This window comes from Megalobrama amblycephala, linkage group LG10 (genome assembly GCF_018812025.1).
Source record: "Megalobrama amblycephala isolate DHTTF-2021 linkage group LG10, ASM1881202v1, whole genome shotgun sequence".
Lineage (NCBI taxonomy): Eukaryota > Metazoa > Chordata > Actinopteri > Cypriniformes > Xenocyprididae > Megalobrama > Megalobrama amblycephala.
The window spans coordinates 9,427,045-9,445,369 of record NC_063053.1 but is presented as its reverse complement, the minus strand read 5'-3'; the positions used below and the strand labels follow the sequence as shown (position 1 = coordinate 9,445,369).

The following is an 18,325-nucleotide window of genomic DNA, read 5'->3' as shown; positions in this document are numbered from 1 at the left end:
AAGAAGTAAAATAAGAAAATAAACAAGCAAACAGTTAAATGTACAAAAGCAGCGCTCTAGTTAGTACTGGATTTAATTTCAATGTAAATATAAAGTTAATATAGCTAAATCTATTAGCTCTGGAACAAATAATAGATTAATAGGACCAAAGACAGCCCGTTTGATATACCCAAAATGAATTATACCTCATGTTTAAACACTATCCACATAAGAGCCAGCAGCAAATTCCTGAAGGACTGGCTGAGATGAAGCTGTTCTTTGCGGGTACATGAGTGCTGAACGGCCACTGACGGCCTGGAGCTCGCATCCACGAAAGCGTCTAAACAAATTATTAATGTACATTTTGATTGGGTTGACCAGGCATCTAGATGGACCAGTGTAAAACCTGACCTTATGTTGCTTCATCACTGGCTACTGCTGAACAGCCACAAACAATTTTCCAACTAAAATGCTTTTTCAGACTACACTTCTTTGGTTATGTGTATCTTCCAAAAGCTGAGTGTACAGTGTGTGCAACAAGTGGAATTCATCTGGGGACGCAAATACACATGATCTGTTAGGAGGCAGAAAGATTTAGAAGATAGGCTTTTCAGGTTTCCAAAATGAAACTATTCCTCCAGTCCTATTTCAAAAAAAGAGCAGTAGACCACAACGAGTTTGCGCAGCATTTGATATCATTCCTATGTTCAGCTGGGAGATTTTATCGGTTCAGTTTACTGCTAATTTTTATCACCATCTGCAGAAATACTTAAAATGTCTCTGAATTTAAAACGTGGTGGGAAGATGTTTGTGTTTGTTGGTTCATGTCCAAAGAAAATCAAAACTTGCATGAATTTCTGTCGTTCAAAATATTTGTGAGAGATGCACCAGTTGCACTCTCATTAATGCCTGAATCACAATTATTAATGTTTTTTCCCCCCCAGAGACAATGTGCTGCTAAATGAGAGAGCGTACTGGTGATATGACGTCTGCAAAGATTTCAACATGTTGTGCTTACTTAAAGTTCATTCAAGCAAACCAACAGTGACACAACTGTTTGTAAACCACAATCACAATGTATGTTGTTGTCTGTTTGTCTTGAAGAGTCTATCTTTGGATTCCTTACGTATCATGATAAACAAGTAGATAGTGACTGATGAGAATTTGGTAAATTATTTGCACTTTTGGTTTATTTTCCCATTGAGCTATGTGCATAATTCTACGCTTCATTATCAGCCTTTATGTAAACCCAGTTCTAGGAAATGGTTTTCATACCGCTCAGGATTTTTAAATTGAGGGCTATTGTTATACCTCAAATAATCCCAAGATTTCCAGACAAGCTTTTATGTAAATTTTTTAATCATAGACATTCCAACTGTTTTATTTTTCCAATTGTTTTTATTTTTTTATTACACCCAATTTAACCTTCACAGATTCACTATCATGCATCTGTAGAAACAAAAAATGGTGCTCGCTTTTGGCCAACCACAATGGAACGACCGTGCATTTCCTCAAACTGCTTATTCGAGCAACATTCCCAGAATAAACTGGAATATTTTAGCCGAGAGATATTTAACCACTGAATTTTCATAGTACATTTTCCTTTGTTTTCAAGTGAAGATTCCTCATGCCACAAATATTTCTACAACCAAGATTCAAACTGATTAGAATCAAATATACAATGTGAATATCTTCTGTGAGAACATCAGGAATAAATATCCAGCACAAGATGTGGTATGTGAAAAACAGACACATTACTCACTCTCATGACTACTAGCATTTCTCTCTCTTTCTTTGTCAAAGAGGCTGTGAATCATTTAGAATGTAACTGATAATGAATGTACAAGTAAATACAAGTACATTGTATCTAATGATCAATTTAAATGTTAATACATTGTAGTTAAAGACACTTAATATAAAGTGGGGCCATATTTTTAATGATCCGAAACAGACAAACTCATCATCATTTGTTAACATACAAATCACCATCATTTTATTTACACACACACATATAAAAATAGATTAATAATTCTGAATTCCCTTTTATCGATAAATCAAATAACTCAAATCAGAGTCACTTATATGAATTCAAGCCAATTCTCTCATAGTCTCATCCTCTCTGCTTCCCTTACACTCTTTCTGTCCATCTGAAGATCTCTCGTCTGTGTCGGTCATGACTCACAGACTACACCTCTCCCGAGTAAGACTGCTCTCTGGCAGCTGCAGTGTAAAGTAATCACGGGTGAGGAAACAAGATCCAAAAGCCCCTCTTCCTGTCAGCAGACATGTCAAGGTGAACTTGGAACTCCTTAAATAACCAGCAGCACGACCCTTTCACCTGACCCTGCTGTGAGGATCAGAAGAAGCCTCTTGTTTACAAGAGCATTAAGGACATGCTACAGCGTTTCTCCTTTCCTTCTTCTCTTGTGCTGTTCAAATGATAGTATCAACTGGTTTTAATGTATTGGGTTAATCTGAGCACGCAAAACGTAGCTACTTTAAGGTTGCTGCTAATCTTTCTGTGTATTTCTCTCTCTTACCAACACACACCGCAGTGCTCTTTGATCCAGTCCTGGGGGTCTGCACTGGTCTGTCAGCAGGCAATGCACTGGGCATTCTCTGAGTGCCCAGAATGCCATGTGCTGTGTGCACCCTGTCCCTGTGGGAGCTCTGGAGACGCTCTGACAATGTGTGCCATATCCAACAGCCATAATACCAGAACATAACACTGTATTCTAACAAGTGTGACACAATAAAGCAACAAGTCATTTCATCCCAAATTTGTCCATTTTCTATTTCTTTGGTTAGCTCCGCCCACAGTGAAATCTCATTGGTCCAAAATCCTGCTATACATTTACCTACACATTTAACCTGTTCTGATTGTTTGTGTTTCTGTGTCACGAAGCATTTTCGCTTTCAGCAAAGACAAACAATCCTAAGACTAGCTCTGCAGACTAGCTTTACTTCAGAACCAATTCGATACTGAAATATAAAAAATGTGAAGATACCATCCTTTCTGCAATTCCGGTGGTATTGAGGACATTCGTTACCCGCTGATGAGTGGCTGCTTTCAGACATTCCATTTGTGTGAGTGCTCTGTAAAGAGTGTCAAATGTTTCTATTTACCAGGTGTTTTTGAAGTGTTGATCACTGTAGCCAATCACAGAAATCTGTTGAGTGTTGAACACAGTGACCAATCTAGGTGTTAAAGTTAGTCAGAATCCACTCAGTGCAGATCAAAATGAATTTTCGGGAGTTTTTGCAAGAGTTAGCTTGTGCTGACAGCTTCAGTGACTAAAAGGGTTTGATTTGCTTGCTATCTGTATATGAAATATTTTAAATACAATAAATGTACTATTATCCTACCAAGTGCACAATGCAAAGGTGTGGGAGTGACCTCTGTATTTAAATGCATGATTGAATCCTAAATTGTCAATGATCAACTATGATAACCATAGCAATGAACAGGACAAAAAAAGTCTGACGTCAAAATAGACCTGGCTGTGAATTCTATATGCCAATGTTATAATGTATCATTTACTTAGTAGGGCTGGATAAAATAGGGCTGGACGATTAATAGAAAAGTAATCGAAACCGAAATTCAGAACCTCTAACCGACGTAATTTTCCCATGTCGGTTATTTTGGTTTTTTAATCCTTCCCCTTTAAAAACATAGCACGTGACTCTGCCCCGTCTAGTCAGTGGCATAAAAGCAAAACACGGAGGTGAACGCCGGTTCAACACATAGTGATGGTGCGCGCGAGCGGTGAGCCTTGCGTCTTCCCTAAACTTTGTCAGTTGTATTTATTTTATGGTTTGGACATTCAAGCGATTAGATGTATTATATCGAGCTACCGCGTTCGCGCAGCTGCATTATGGCATGAACACTCAGCTCACTATCAGCAGTTAGTCACTATCTGCTCGTTGTAAATCAGATAGCACCAGGCCTGGACTGGTAATCTGGCATACCGGGCAAATGCCCGGTGGGCCGACGCACTTGAGGGCTTTTTTTAATAAACATAAAAATTGGCCAACGACCGGCCCATAAAGCAGGGACAGCGGCCCATTGGTTCATTTTCCATACTGACACTGGGCTGGCCCAATCACATCTCTTAACAGACTCCAGCCCGTCCCCTCTGTTTCGCCAGAACATTTTTGGATTAGGAGGATGGAGAAACAAAAGCGCAAGTGCAAGGGGGGTGCGGAGAAGTTGCGGGCAAAAAAAATCAAAAAATTTAGAGGTTGATGCCTCAACGTGCAAAAATTACTGGCATGTTTAGTGCGGTTACTGTAGCTTCAGTTTCCAAACCTACAGTACCTGACGTGCAAAAACAGGTGAACATAGAAGAACATGGAGGAGACACCTGTAAGGCAGAGGAGCAGCAGGTGTCTGACAGTGAAGCCAATGAGGGACAGAGTAAGCAGGAGAGTATAATAGAAGCGGTAAGCAGGGTAGTTACATGATTAACAGCGAGGGACTCATGATGCGACGACGACGACGATGATGCTTAAATGAATGAATATTATAAGACAACATAATCGTCGTCGTTATTATAAAGTCAGACTGTCACCTACTGCAGTGGTCACTCAGTCAACTAAAGTCAAATAGCACAGCAAAAGTTATTTTTTTTGTAGTTAGCAGTGCCCTTGTAGCTATCAGAGTTCACTTATGCAGTAACGGCCTTTCTTATAGAAAAACCTGAAATGATGCAATTTGATTTTTCAAAAAAAAAAAAAATTCAGGTTATTATTATAATGTAATATTACTGACGATGTGTTTATTTCACAACGAGACTATAGGTGTCTATTTATAGCTGTTAGTCGTGATAATGGTCTACTAGATCTCACTTTTCAGCTATAAAAAGTTATGTTTTGTAGCTCTTGTACCCTATTACTCTGGTATGAACACTTGGTTGTTTATGGCAAGTGAATAACATGAATATCATTTTATTAGGACGTTTTTTGTGAGTAATTTGGTAGTATAGTTTTCTTTTTCATTGTTTTTAATGGGGAGTATCTAAACAATGAGAGGTAAATGTTTGACACTTAAACAGGGGTTTGTGCTCTTTAAAACAAAGTATATTTGTAATTGTAAATTATAGTTTTTCTGCTGTCTGTTTCATTGGAATTTTTTTTTTTTTTTTAATTCTTTATAGAATTATCAGTATTCTACATCCACGTTCTAAGGGTTAACTAGCTTTTATATCATGGAGCACATTGTCTATCTAGAAATCCTACTCTTACTAAGTGTACTTTTAATAACTCTACCAATTAATTGTAATACTCTGGTGGGTGGTGTCCGACCGATTGTGGTGGGCCGGTCTGAGCAAAAATGCCAGGGCCATTTTTTTGTCCCAGTCCAGCCCTGGATAGCACAGTACCAGTGCGTAATGAGAGCGATTACGTGTGAATTAGTCATGCTGTCTCTCTATTAACTGTGAAGCTGTGGGTTGTTAATAGTTCCTTCAAAAGTAGAAAAATAAATGCTTTAATTAGTTTTGAGTTTCTAAGCTACTTTAGTGATAAATCACAGGACAGCGCTGACAACTCGTATCTGCGTTCCTCTCTGTGCGCGCGATCTTCACGTTTTGTGCAGCTACTGTTTGTCAGATCGCTCTTTCAATAGGAAAAAATATAATAATAGTCAAGCATATTTACAGTAGCCTACAAACCTTGTCAGTTAACTATGAGGGCAAAAAAAAAAAAAAAACCCACAGAAACAAAATAATCGTTCATTAATCGTAATCGAGGTAAAATGTTCAATTAATCGAGATTTTGATTTTAGGCCATAATCGTCCAGCCCTAGGTAAAAATATTGATTTCTCGATTTTAATCGATTCTCATTTTTACGAACCGATATCGATTCTTGTAATTTAAGTGTTTGTATATAAATAAGTTAAATTTTAACCTTCAATATTATAGTAATGTAGTAGCAACTGACTCCCATGTGTAGTTTACAGCATTAGTTGAAAGATTTTTTTTCCTTCTCAAACTGAAATTAGAATCGAATCGCAAGCATGTGAATAGAAATCGAATCGAATCATGAAAATTGTGTCAATACCCAGCCCTATTACTTAGAATTATTATTAACATTTATAATAACTCATTTGATTTATTTATTTACATTTTCAAATAGTTAATGAAATAATAGTTTCCGTTATGGTACTGAGAACTGTGAAATTTTACTGGTATTGTTACTGACTGAAATTTTGGTATCACGACAATTCTAGCTACAGCACTTAGTTACAATAAACATGTCAATATTTGACCAATCTATTTAGGTTTGTTTTTGAGTTGTGAACAGTTTCTTCCACAAATTATATCTCTTTAATATCTTAGTTGTTTCTCCTTGACAGAAATGAGATCAAATGTGGAGCAAATAGAGACTTTTGCTGAAGAGGTTTGCTCAGATAACACCAAAATCTACAATCAAAAGTCTCAAATATTTCTCATCACATTCACCCAGAGCTATGCTATACATCTGTTTGTCGACAATTGCCTAATACGTGTATTTTTATTTCTATTAAGTCATATTCGGAAGACATTTGAGTACTTAATTAAAGTGTAACTGAGAACTCAATTAACCTCTGAACACTTTTCCACTTGGCTGTGTTACTGTGTTGTACTTTTAGGGATGATGAGGATGTTAAATATGGCAAATATGTCATACATAAAGTTCCCGGAGTCAAGCTCCAGTTACACGCGCTAGATATGGCTTCTCTTCGGACCGCATCCAGGTATACTGTCAAATGTCACTTCCTGCAGTGAAGCTTGGGGCTTTAGAAGCCTCTCACCCTTCCTGTTGTACTCGTGATTAATCCCCTCAGATGGGCATGCAATGAAACCCCTCATCCCGCTCTTCATGGCAGCCACAACAATCCAACTGAAGACCAAGAGAGAAGCAGTCGAACTAGTGTCGGTGATGCACACATTTAAAGATAGCACTCTTACCCAATCCCTCACGACCCCTGGTGACACAACTAATGCTGGCCACCAATGCTGGCCTGCGGATCGGAATCTAGTCACAAAGACACTAAATCCTTTTGGGAATTGGGTCTTTGGTTTTTGTTTTTTTCAGAAATAAGAGCAATGTGAGTGTGTGATGCATAGAAGCCAAGAGGGTGGCAGCAGTCTCTCTCTATTTCTCTGTTTCCTACTACTACATCCAAGAAAGTGCCATTCAGCTTCTCGGGAAACAATGTGTGGATTCAAGAGCGTTCTGGACGCTTGGGCCTGGATTCAATCTAACTGTCATGGGAGTTTTCCTGTACACTGACAAAGCTGTTGGCAGCAATAGCATCTAGGATCATTTTTACAAATCTCTGCTAGAACAAAGAGCATCATATCCATCAGCATGCCACAATTGTCTACACAGTTCATTCACACCTTGAGCAGCGTGCATTTGGTTTTCACGTCATTGTGACTCTTCCATACCAGGGCAGATAAACACACCGTTCCAAAAACATTTTTTAGAGCCATAAATCACTGTCTTTATGTATACATACTACGTTCTTGTTTTCTCTGATGACTAAATAGCGACAATGCATCAGTCACTGTTAACAGAACTGTCACACATGCAGCCATCTACGATAAGCCGCAGATGTCATTTTTTAATAATGATGTTTATATATACACATCTGTTTAAAGGGGCACAGCTAAGCAACATGCACACTGAAAATAAACCTAAAACACTTAAAAATCAGTGGTTCTTAACTGGTTTTACAAAGCAGCGACTCAACAACCAACCAACCAACCAAAAAAAAAAAAAAAATGTTTATTGTACAAAAGTAAACAAAATCAAACACAGAAATGTATTTAAATATTTATTAAAGTATTATGGTAATTTCAAGTGGTTTGTTTGAGTGTTTGGTTTCTAAATGTCTTTTTCAATGGTTTCATGCTCTTGGCAGCTAATAAATCACCACACAAAACCTGTTGTGGTCGGTACAAATCACGTTTATCCTCACTTCAAGTGCCATGTTGGCATCTGTCTATGCTTCTCATTACAGTTAAAAATATCAAGCTTTAAAATTAATGAAAAATATAACATCAGAACATACATTCTTAAAGCAATGTTTCACATGAGTATGAATATGGGCATGCTTTGGTGAAGTATAGTTAAAACAATGCCAATTTTGTAATAACTAGGCCCGCACAATAAATAAAATCGATATTGCGATATGACTTTTCAAATCTCAAAAGCTGTGATTTGCTTACATAACTATATGCGTGGTGGATTTCAGAGTGAAATGTGACACTGTGTTCAATTTGCATGTGCGCAGCTCATGATCCAGTGTTTGTTTCAGAGTTTCAGAGCAACTTGGCACATTTCCTTTGAACTGAGCTGCTGAAACACTGCATCACAAGCTGCAAGTGTGTAAATGAAGAGTGCCGCACTTGACCCTGAAACATTTATTACACTCGGAAACTGCCAAAACAAAAGCTAGATTGTTTAACATTTGAAAATGAAGAAAGTAAAATGTAAATATTAGTATTGTAACTTTACAGTTATACAATAAACTATTAAATACTTACATTTTTTATTTTACAATACAATAGTATTATTACAATATATTATATGTTTAATATTTTATTTAATAAATCACAATAACATCATAATAAATATGATTTTAGTGATATTAAATGGGTTAAAAACTGTGCAAATATGACCTAAGTGGAAGGATTCTTTTAAAAAACTCTGTCCACTTTATGAAAGAAGTTTGAGTTGGTCTTAAACCCAGGCGTGAAGGCCCCATTTTTTCAAGTTTTTCCAAATCAAAGGATGGTTCACACTAAAAAAAAGAAAAGAAAAAAAGAAAAAGAAAAAAGTTAATGCCATTTTTAAAAACCTTTTATTTTCTATGCATATGCACTCCACAATCACTCTGACCATCCTAGAATTATTAAATCTTTCCAAATATAGCTATTCAAATCATCTGGTGAAAAGTCCTGTATTTTTTCATATTGCAATATATTTCTGTCATGACAACTCTCGGAGTGTTTGGCATGGTAAAGGATATGACAGTGTTGATATGTTTGGTCTTGGCGGAATAGATCAGCTACGCTGATGCTGCTGTTGGTTATTGCTGCTGCTGCTGCAGAGCAAGTACAGGACTTGCTACTGCCATTACATACACGACACGCTGCTGTGAGGAAGTAAGACATGCAGCTGCTGTACATTATAGCGTACATGAATTACTCATAGCAGATCTGCACAGGTGGAGCTGGGGAGGGTGGAGGGTTTCTGAAAGTGTGCTGCAACTGCTACTCCAAAATGCTGACCAAGTATTTGAAGGTTGAGCAGTGAGCTCAATGGCTACTGATACAGCAGGAACCAATCAGCTGTGCCCTATAGAGAATGATGTGATTGCAAGCAGATTGAGTTAAGAACCTATCAGCCTGTGCCATCTAGAGTTTCATGACAGAACATTGTATATCACAAAAAAACAACATATCATAATTTCCAATATTGTGCAGCCCTCTAATCCACACAGGCTTGTTCATCATCCCTGCAATGTAAAGATGCCTCTGAGAAGGTGATTAGTTTTCTTCACAGTAAGAATGTGGGCACTGTTACTGCTTCAGTGCTGAAATGTGCAGCGCTGGGGGGTAAACAGTTGAATGTATGAACTGACTCTGACTTTGTTCATAAAAACAAATCTTGGAGAATTTCCGAGTGAATGCGAATGGGCCAAATGGGTTTTTAAACACGAGCTGAGTGAATTTAACCTCTGCAGCCCCTTGGGATTTGCAAAATCAGAAAAAATAAACTCATTTGGATGTGTTGAAACATTCCCCAGGCCCATATGCGAGGTGTTTTGAGATTGTAGCAGTGCTGCGAGAGGAACAGGCTCAGACTAATAACAGTTCATGAGAGAGAATTAAAATTATGTATGAAGCCACCAGGTAGTCTTACAGACAGTCACACCACACATCATCTTCACTTAAACACGCCGAGCCAAGAATAATAATACGCTGTCCTTGGGCTGAACTGCACATGACAAACACATAGCATTCTTTATGAACTTGGAAGAGGAGGTGCAAACTGTACAATAAAGAACTATTTTTGTTGATGGGTTGAAACAATGATACCTTTGCAAGCAGAAAACTTATTACTCCTCTTCTCTAGCTCAAACATTAAATCAATGCTATACATATACATGCGCTTGATGAAGGAGTCACAGACTATTGCCCGCTGCTGAGCACTCAAAATAAACAATGGAATGGAAGCCATCTGAACACTGCGTGCTGGAATGATTGACAAGCAGCAGCTGGCGACATGGAGAACGACATATATGTGAACACTTCCTCACATACAGATAGTATTTATACACATTTATACACAATATACAAACGGTACTTTTATTGCACTGTATCTACAGTCATTTCAGCTGAACAAGTACACATTCTATGCTGATCTTTTGCCTGGTTGTCATCAAACGGTTGAAATGAAGTAAAAGCGCAGTCTGTATTGCGAGATCAGACACTCTCCCACGGCTCAGCAATAAAGACCAAACAACAACAAACACGACCATCATCTGGGATGCCTGCTGTTAAACGGTCTCCACACCTGGCTCAAAAGTGCCTATCCATGACATGGCCATCTTAAACTGGTTTCACTACGCTGTCTGAAGTCACTTCCCACTCAGTTAACACAACAATGACTAGTACTGACTAGCCTAATTAACACTGAGATGTCTGTACCATCTGGCCTGGTTCTCAGAGATGTGTAAATTCACACACACACACACACACACACACACACACACACACACACACACACACACACACACACACACACAGGCTATAACACAAGAGGTTGTCTAATGACTGACATCTGGAGGTTATGTTAGGGAAGCAAGTAAAATTGTAGCTGCTAAGAAGCCACATTGTTATTATAAAAAGTGTGACGGACTAGTAGGTCATTTTAATTCGTGCTCATATACATTTTAAAAGAATAATTAAGATATTTTAAGTTTTTGAAAGAAGTCTCTTATGCTGCTCACCTGCTATTATCTGTGCCAAAATACAGTAAAAACAGTAACATCATTACAGTAATAGGAACTTTTCTGTTTTAATATATTTCAAATGTAATTCATTCCTGTGATGGAAAAGGCAAAACTGAATTTTCAGCAGCCATTACTTCAGTTTTTAGTGTCACGTGATGAGGTAAGTAAGAGTTAATAATAATATATAGTTAATAACATAATAATAATACTTTTATTCATCAAGGATGAATTAAATAGATCAAAGGTGACAGTAAAGACATTTATAATGTTACGAAAGATTTCTATTTCAAATAAATGCTGTTCTTTTGAAGTTTCTATTCATCAAAGAATCTTGGAAAAATATCTCATCTAATGTTATGAATATTGAACAAGGCTAGTCCTGTTAAACACACAGATGTGACTTGTTAGTTGTACTCTGCGAACCTTGCTGACTGTTCCCTGCACTCAGGAACGTCCAGATGACGCCATCCCAACACTCCGGCTTGCATCACGAACCACTCAAACGTTGAGTGAAACCAATGACTGCCAACAGCGCACGAAAATATGACTGCACCTGTCACCATAGCGATGCCAGTCCGAGGGCACAAGTGGACAGCAAAGGGTTGGGGAGAGGAGAATCTTTTCACTCATGTACTTGCATGGTACACGTCTCTATCCTATTGCCGAGGCAACAATATAATCTCTTCATACAGGCCGGCAATAGCATTTTTTGCAAAAGGGAAGCTCAAAAGGCTTAACCGCAACATACATTTAAATGCATATCAGAAGTAACAAACGGAGCACAATGTCACAGGTGTGTTGTGATCAAGGAGGAGTGGGCTGTGGATGAATGGGGTAAACAGGCATACCTGGTGGACAGAGGCAGCTGTGAGGCGCATCCCGAGCCGCCCGGATCTTCGGTAGACGTGCAGCTAATTTCTGGAAATAAATAAACAGGACATTTAAAGTCAGCTGTGCAGAAACAAACCGCTTTGTATGTAAGGTATAATTCAAAAGTATAATTCAGATAGTATAGGTATGATTCAGAAATACAGTAAAATAGTACAGTGTTTCACAGTGTAGTTTTCTTGTATATATTTTAAAATCAAATTTATTCCAGTGATGTAAAGCTGAATTTTCAGCATCATTACTCCAGTCTTCAGTGTCACATGATCCTTCAGAAATCATTCAAATTTTCTGCTAAACAAACATTTCTTTTCATTATCAGTGTTTTTGTGGAAACCGTGATACATTTTTTCCCAGGATTTTTTCACATAAAAGAACAGAATTTATTAGAAATAGAAATCTTTTGTAATATTATAAATGTCTTTACTGTAACGTCTGATAAGTTATGTGTCCTTGCTGAAAAAAATTATTCATTTACATCATTAGACTTTTAAACAGTAGTGTAACGTCTTAAAATATTTAAGGATATAAATTTTATTAAAAACTAAATATAATTATAAAAATATATACAAAAATATTAAAAAAATTAAAACATTCAAATTCGAAAGAAAACTGAAAATATATTTATGAATTAACCTTAAAGGTGCCCAAGAATGCTTTTTCACAAGATGTAATATAAGTCTAAGGTGTCCCCTGAATGTGTCTGTGAAGTTTCAGCTCAAAATACCGCATAGATTTTTTTAAATTAATTTTTTTAACTGCCTATTTTGGGGCATCATTAACTATGCACTGATTTTTTCAGCGCGCTGCCCTTTAATTCGCATGCTCCCTGCCACACGAGCTCTCGATTATATTACAGCACATTTACAAAGTTCACACAGCTAATATAACCCTCAAATGGATCTTTACAAGATGTTCGTCATGCATGCTGTATGCATGCTTCGAATTATGTGAGTAAAGTATTTATTTTGATGTTTATATTTGATTCTCTATGAGTTTGTGGCTGTGCTCCGTGGCTAACGGCTAATGCTACATTGTTGGAGAGATTTATAAAGAATTAAGTTGTGTTTATGCATTATACAGACTGCAAGTGTTTAAAAATGAAAATAGCGACGGCTCTTGCCTCCGTGAATTCAGTAAGAAACGATGGTAACTTTAACCTCATTTAACAGTACATTAGCAACATGCTAACGAAACATTTAGATAGACAATTTACAAATATAACTAAAAATATCATGCTATCATGGATCATGTCAGTTATTATTGCTCCATCTGCCATTTTCGCTGTTGTTCTTGCTTGCTTACCTAGTCTGATGATTCACCTGTGCAGATCCAGACGTTACTGGCTGCCCTTGTCTAATGCCTTTCATAATGTTGGGAACATGGGCTGGCATATGCAAATATTGGGGCGTACACCCCGACTGTTACGTAACAGTCGGTGTTATGTTGAGATCCGCGTGTTTTCCGGAAGTCTTTTAAACAAATGAGATTTACATAAGAAAGATAAAGCAATGGAGTTTGAAACTCAATGTATGTCTTTTCCATGTACTGAACTCGTTATTCAACTATGCCGAGGTAAATTCAAATTTTGAATCTAGGGCACCTTTAAATGCACAATATATATTTGGCACTTCAACCATGATCAGAGGCACAATGTCTGTTGTCTCTGCATAGCTTTTGGAGCCGTTCACTCTATTAGAAGCATCACATTGACAGGTGCTGCAGTGTTCTTAGTTATTTGATTAACAATGTATGTGTGCATAGGTCAGTCTATGGAACCAAACAGTTCATCCGTTTTAGATGGACACCCCAGGGTATTGTAGTGAAGGTATCAAAGTGATCGATGAACTATAGATTAACAGAATTTAGAGAACAGTGAGTGATATTAAACAGAGCTACTATTGCATTTTTATCCCAAACTTACAAAACACCAGCTTTAATAGACATACCAACTGTATGTTATGCCATGTCACTGGTAGAACAATAATTGACCGGCTACATTTATGACCGAATTGTAAAGTCTGTCAAGCGTCTACAATGTGGTACTATAGGTCACGCCTGCCCCATCTAACATTGAAACACTCAAGCTAAATAATTCTGGGGCCACTATTGGACATTTTTCTTGCCCCAGTTTATATTATCCACCGATCGTTCCAGGGCTTTATTTGGTTGTTACTGGCAAACCCTCTTCCCAGCTGGAGAAGTCTTTACTCAGACCACTCAAGCTATTGTAGAAGTTTTTCCACACTACTGAACTCGGTAGATATTGTAAAACAGAAAAAGAACTCACGGAGGTTAAGAAGAAAAAGGAAAACCTGAAGAATGTTAAGATGAAAATATACCGTACATGTGACAGCTGGGTTAACCAACAGACGTTTGTTCTGCAAGCAGAAAAGCTGTGGAAAATGCACTACAATTTGGAAGGAACCTGTGCTGTGCGTAAACGGCTTTTCCACAGGAGCAATGTCCAGGAACAGAGTTTCCCAGAGCTTTAACTCATGATTTTCCAGTGCCACATTCCCAGGTTATGTTCAAATAAAAGGTTTCTTTAATGTTTTTACATAAAACCATGGGAAAGTGCTTGCAAGACCCTGTTTCACTTAAAGCTAAGTGCTCTCATAAACAGCAATGCAGCGTGACATTGAGAAAACAATAACCAGTGATGAAAAGTTAGCATGAAGAGTTGCATTGACGGGAAGCACAGTGAACAAGATCTAAAGACTTAGCTTTCATTTTGAAGCACATGGAGTTACTGATGTATTTAATTCTGCTAGGGTGTGTTCCTTTATGCTCAAATATAGCTGTTCTTTAAGTCAACATGAAATCAACAATGGCCCCATTTACCTTCTTAATACCCATCTCTCTGTACTTATTGTGAACACCATTCATCTGTGCATGTTATTCCAAAGAGAGAGAGAAAAAATGTTTGTTTTTGTAATCTTTCATCAAAAAGTCATAACTTGCTCACCTCTGAAACGACTTTGATGTCACAAATAGTGACATCAAGTGCCATTCAACAACTTTTTGGAATGCAACGCCCACTTTCACAATCCAATAATTTCCTGATTGTTAAAATTGTGTCCTGTCCAACATTTTTTCTCATTAAATACCATTTCATTTGAAAACGCATCACATTATTGAAGTAAAATGGTTTGCGAACACATTTCTTGCTGACTTTAAGATCATGACGTGATGTAAATGGTAAGGTTGGAGTAATGACATGTGACAGCTGATGCCCCAGTGTTTGCAGGGATGGGTTAGGACAGGAGGGAGGCGACATTCTCTGCCTCCCAGCTCTAATGGTAACTCGATGCCCAGTATTTGATCTGGTTTTAACAATCTATTTTGAAAGGATGACAAAACGTTTTACAATTCCAATGTCCGATTACTGCTAAGACCCCCAGACTCTGTGCCCGGAGGCCTAACTCCATCTCTCTCTCCATTTCTCTCATTCTCTCTCTCTCGTTTTTCTACTTTCCCCCTCACCAGATCTTGATTACACCCCTAAAGGACATTCCGGCACATTCTGTTATAAATTGTGAAATCGCCACCTTTCTAAACTTCAACAGGCACTTCCAATGTATATGTTTCTCAGCTTTAATGGAGACGTACATGCAATTTAATGGTGATGCTGAAATGTCAGTAGTCAATATGTCTATGAGAAACATTTGCCCTTGATAACAGGAGATAACACTGGAGTTTATTATAGCTTTTTGCTATAATATATAATTTTTTTTTTGCAAATTAAATTATTCTGAAGGATAATTCTCATTAGATTCTTATTCTTTTTTTTTTTTTTGCATTATCCAAATTAAAATGGGGTGGCAAAATATGCTTAATTGTCATGTTATAATGCATGCAAAAAGAAAATCTAATTTTCTAATAAGCTAAACAAATTCACATTTCTTTCCTTGACATGCTCTTGACAGATTTCAGTGAGATTCACCTGTAAATGACTCAACATTATTCAGACACTGTAATCACACTCAACCTCAAATTGACTCACACTTTTCTGTCTCTACACCAGTCTGCTTAGTCTCGTTAACACACTAAATATCCACCTGCATCATCCTCTGCAGACTCTATTATTTTATGAACTGCAGATAGTGAGATGGTAGCCTTTCCCTGAGCAAAATTCTACCCAAGATACTTTTAACACTGCAAATATTTTACATGCAGCTAGGTGATGATCCACCAGAGGCCAGTGTGAAGGGACCATGGCCACAGGCAATGCACTGAATATATACCACTTCAAGCTCAATCCTATTCTACACAGATGACATGTGCTCAGCCAGTGCTGAAACTGGTGAGAGCCCTAACTGCTTGATTGTTGATGTAAAACAGGTGGTCGTATGGTGACACAATGTGTTTAGCAGGTTTTGCATGCTGCAAACAATAGTTTTACTGAACAGCAACAGTCATAGCTTACAGTAGCAGATTTGCTAAATATAACAACAGATTCCTTTTTAAAATCCAGTGGGTCATATGTGAGTTATACGGGTGCATCTACCGGATCACATCAATTATCTGTACTTTTATTAAGACAGCTACACTAATGGATGTGTCAAAATGGCAGAAGGAAATTTTGGCAATACGATTGTGTTATTTATAGACACTTGTTCTAGAGCAATGCTAAATAGGATGTGGAGAATTTGAGCCATGTAAAAGAGATCTGGCATCTGGAAAGCTACAGCATCTAACAAATGTAATTCAATAATCATGATTTAATCATTTCCTACTCTAGTGAATGACATTTATTGGTTGAAATATTAATATCAACCAATAGGTTAAGCTAATTAATGTTATCTAGTAGTTTGTTTTTAAAGTCAGTAGAGAGTTAAAACAGAAGTAGAAGTCTGTTTGTTTTATCTCAATTATATTTAACCAAGTGAAAAGGACTAAGTGAGATAAAACGAGAAAAAAGTGACCTGGCAAAAAAGCACACAGACAACAAATACATTAAAAAGACAATTTACTAAAGGAATGAAATAATGCCAAATAATAATTGATAAATAAACAAACAAAAAATAAAAAAATAAAATAATAATAATAATAAAAAAAACTGGGCAAAGGAAACAACTAATTATTTTGATCCATGTGCACGCGCGTTTGTTCAGTCCCCAGAGCTCAAATGTGCACAGTGAAAGTGCGTAAACAAACGAGGACCAGTAAACAAACTAACACGGGGACGAGGAGATTTAGAGCTTAGCTCGTCAGTTTCTTTACATTCATATTATAACACACCTGAACGTAATTCCAGAAATACATTCCTCATCTTCAACCTCAAACACATTAAACTTTCTGAGCAACGCACTTCTACCTTTCGTTAAGATATGTCAACAAGGTGGGACAACATGAATATCTTCTCTTTCGCTCTGTCCTCACACTCATGACTCATGCAAATAGCTTGTATAAAGTACTATGACTAGATATTATCACAAATATCTTAAGAATAAAAGTCACCGCTCACCTCCTCTAATATCTGATCCAGTCGACTCCACAGGACTGGCTCCACCTGTTCCAAAGAGATCCAACTGGAGATACGGGGATCTCTGTCCTTTTCCAAACTGAGCACCCTGGACTGCAGATCCGACGTCCTCAGGTAGAGCAACACACAAACTCCAAACGAGATCAAACACACGCAGATAGCACACACGTCCTTCCAGTTCGTCAAAATGCGCTTTTGGCAGGGATGCTGAACACAGGTCCTCTCCCGACTGGACTGAGGTGATACTCGCAATTTCATGTCCTCCATGTCTGTGAAACGTAGCTTATATATATAGGCAATGTAATGTTTATCCACCACTTTATCAGGCAGAGCAGGGTCTTGTTCAAATAAACTGATTAAAGTTTTCCTTTCAGGCAGTTAAACCGCTTTTCAAGTGAAAATATGAATCTTCAAAGCGACCTCAACAGAGGCATGCTGCTCATTCAAGTGCATGGAGATATTGGTTGAGTGAGGTCCGGCTCTAGTGGGAGTCCGTGTGCTTCGGTCTTGCCATTTGACGGGTTTCTCTGACTGCTGCGAGCTTGAGTCTCTCTCGGAATGAAACCTGACACACACACTACACGGCTCTGCAGCGCTCACCACGGGACCCTTCGCTTCTCTGTCGCGGACAAGCCCCTCCTTTCGGTTTATTTAGGCTAAACGGTAGGGCGGGATTCACGGAGGAGCTGACCCCGGCTTTGATCCGGCTCTGGATATACGATATTTTTAGGTGCACTCACTGAATCAACGTGTAAAGGGGGAAATGATAACCACGGGGTTAACGTTTCAGTTACCAAAACATTATTACAAATTAGTCAGAATGCATCAAATAGAATATGGGTAACCAAACAGTTGATGGGCCCCAATAAGGTGCGTTTACATGGAGCGTTGAAATGGGTTTAAAAGTCCAATCCGAATGAAAATGCTCCAAACACCTCAATCGGAATAAAAATGCCCAAAGCTG

The 18,325-nt window shown here is 37.9% G+C and overlaps 1 protein-coding gene across 34 annotated transcripts in view; it reads right to left on the bottom strand.

Annotated features, from left to right (window-relative positions):
• Window positions 1–17,993, bottom strand: part of col13a1 (collagen, type XIII, alpha 1) — a 110,850-nt gene extending 92,857 nt beyond the window's left edge. For 32 of the 34 annotated variants that reach the window (XM_048204421.1, XM_048204423.1, XM_048204424.1 and 29 more), the window contains exons 1-2: window positions 17,344–17,993; window positions 11,837–11,906 (exon numbers count right to left, since the gene is read on the bottom strand). In XM_048204421.1, the coding sequence (XP_048060378.1) occupies window positions 11,837–11,906; window positions 17,344–17,628 (355 nt within the window). In that variant the 5' untranslated portion in view covers window positions 17,629–17,993. The remainder of the gene's footprint in view (window positions 1–11,836; window positions 11,907–17,343) is intronic. The other 2 variants (XM_048204451.1, XM_048204427.1) reach the window with 1 other exon arrangement.
• Between the last annotated feature and the right edge of the window lie 332 nt (window positions 17,994–18,325).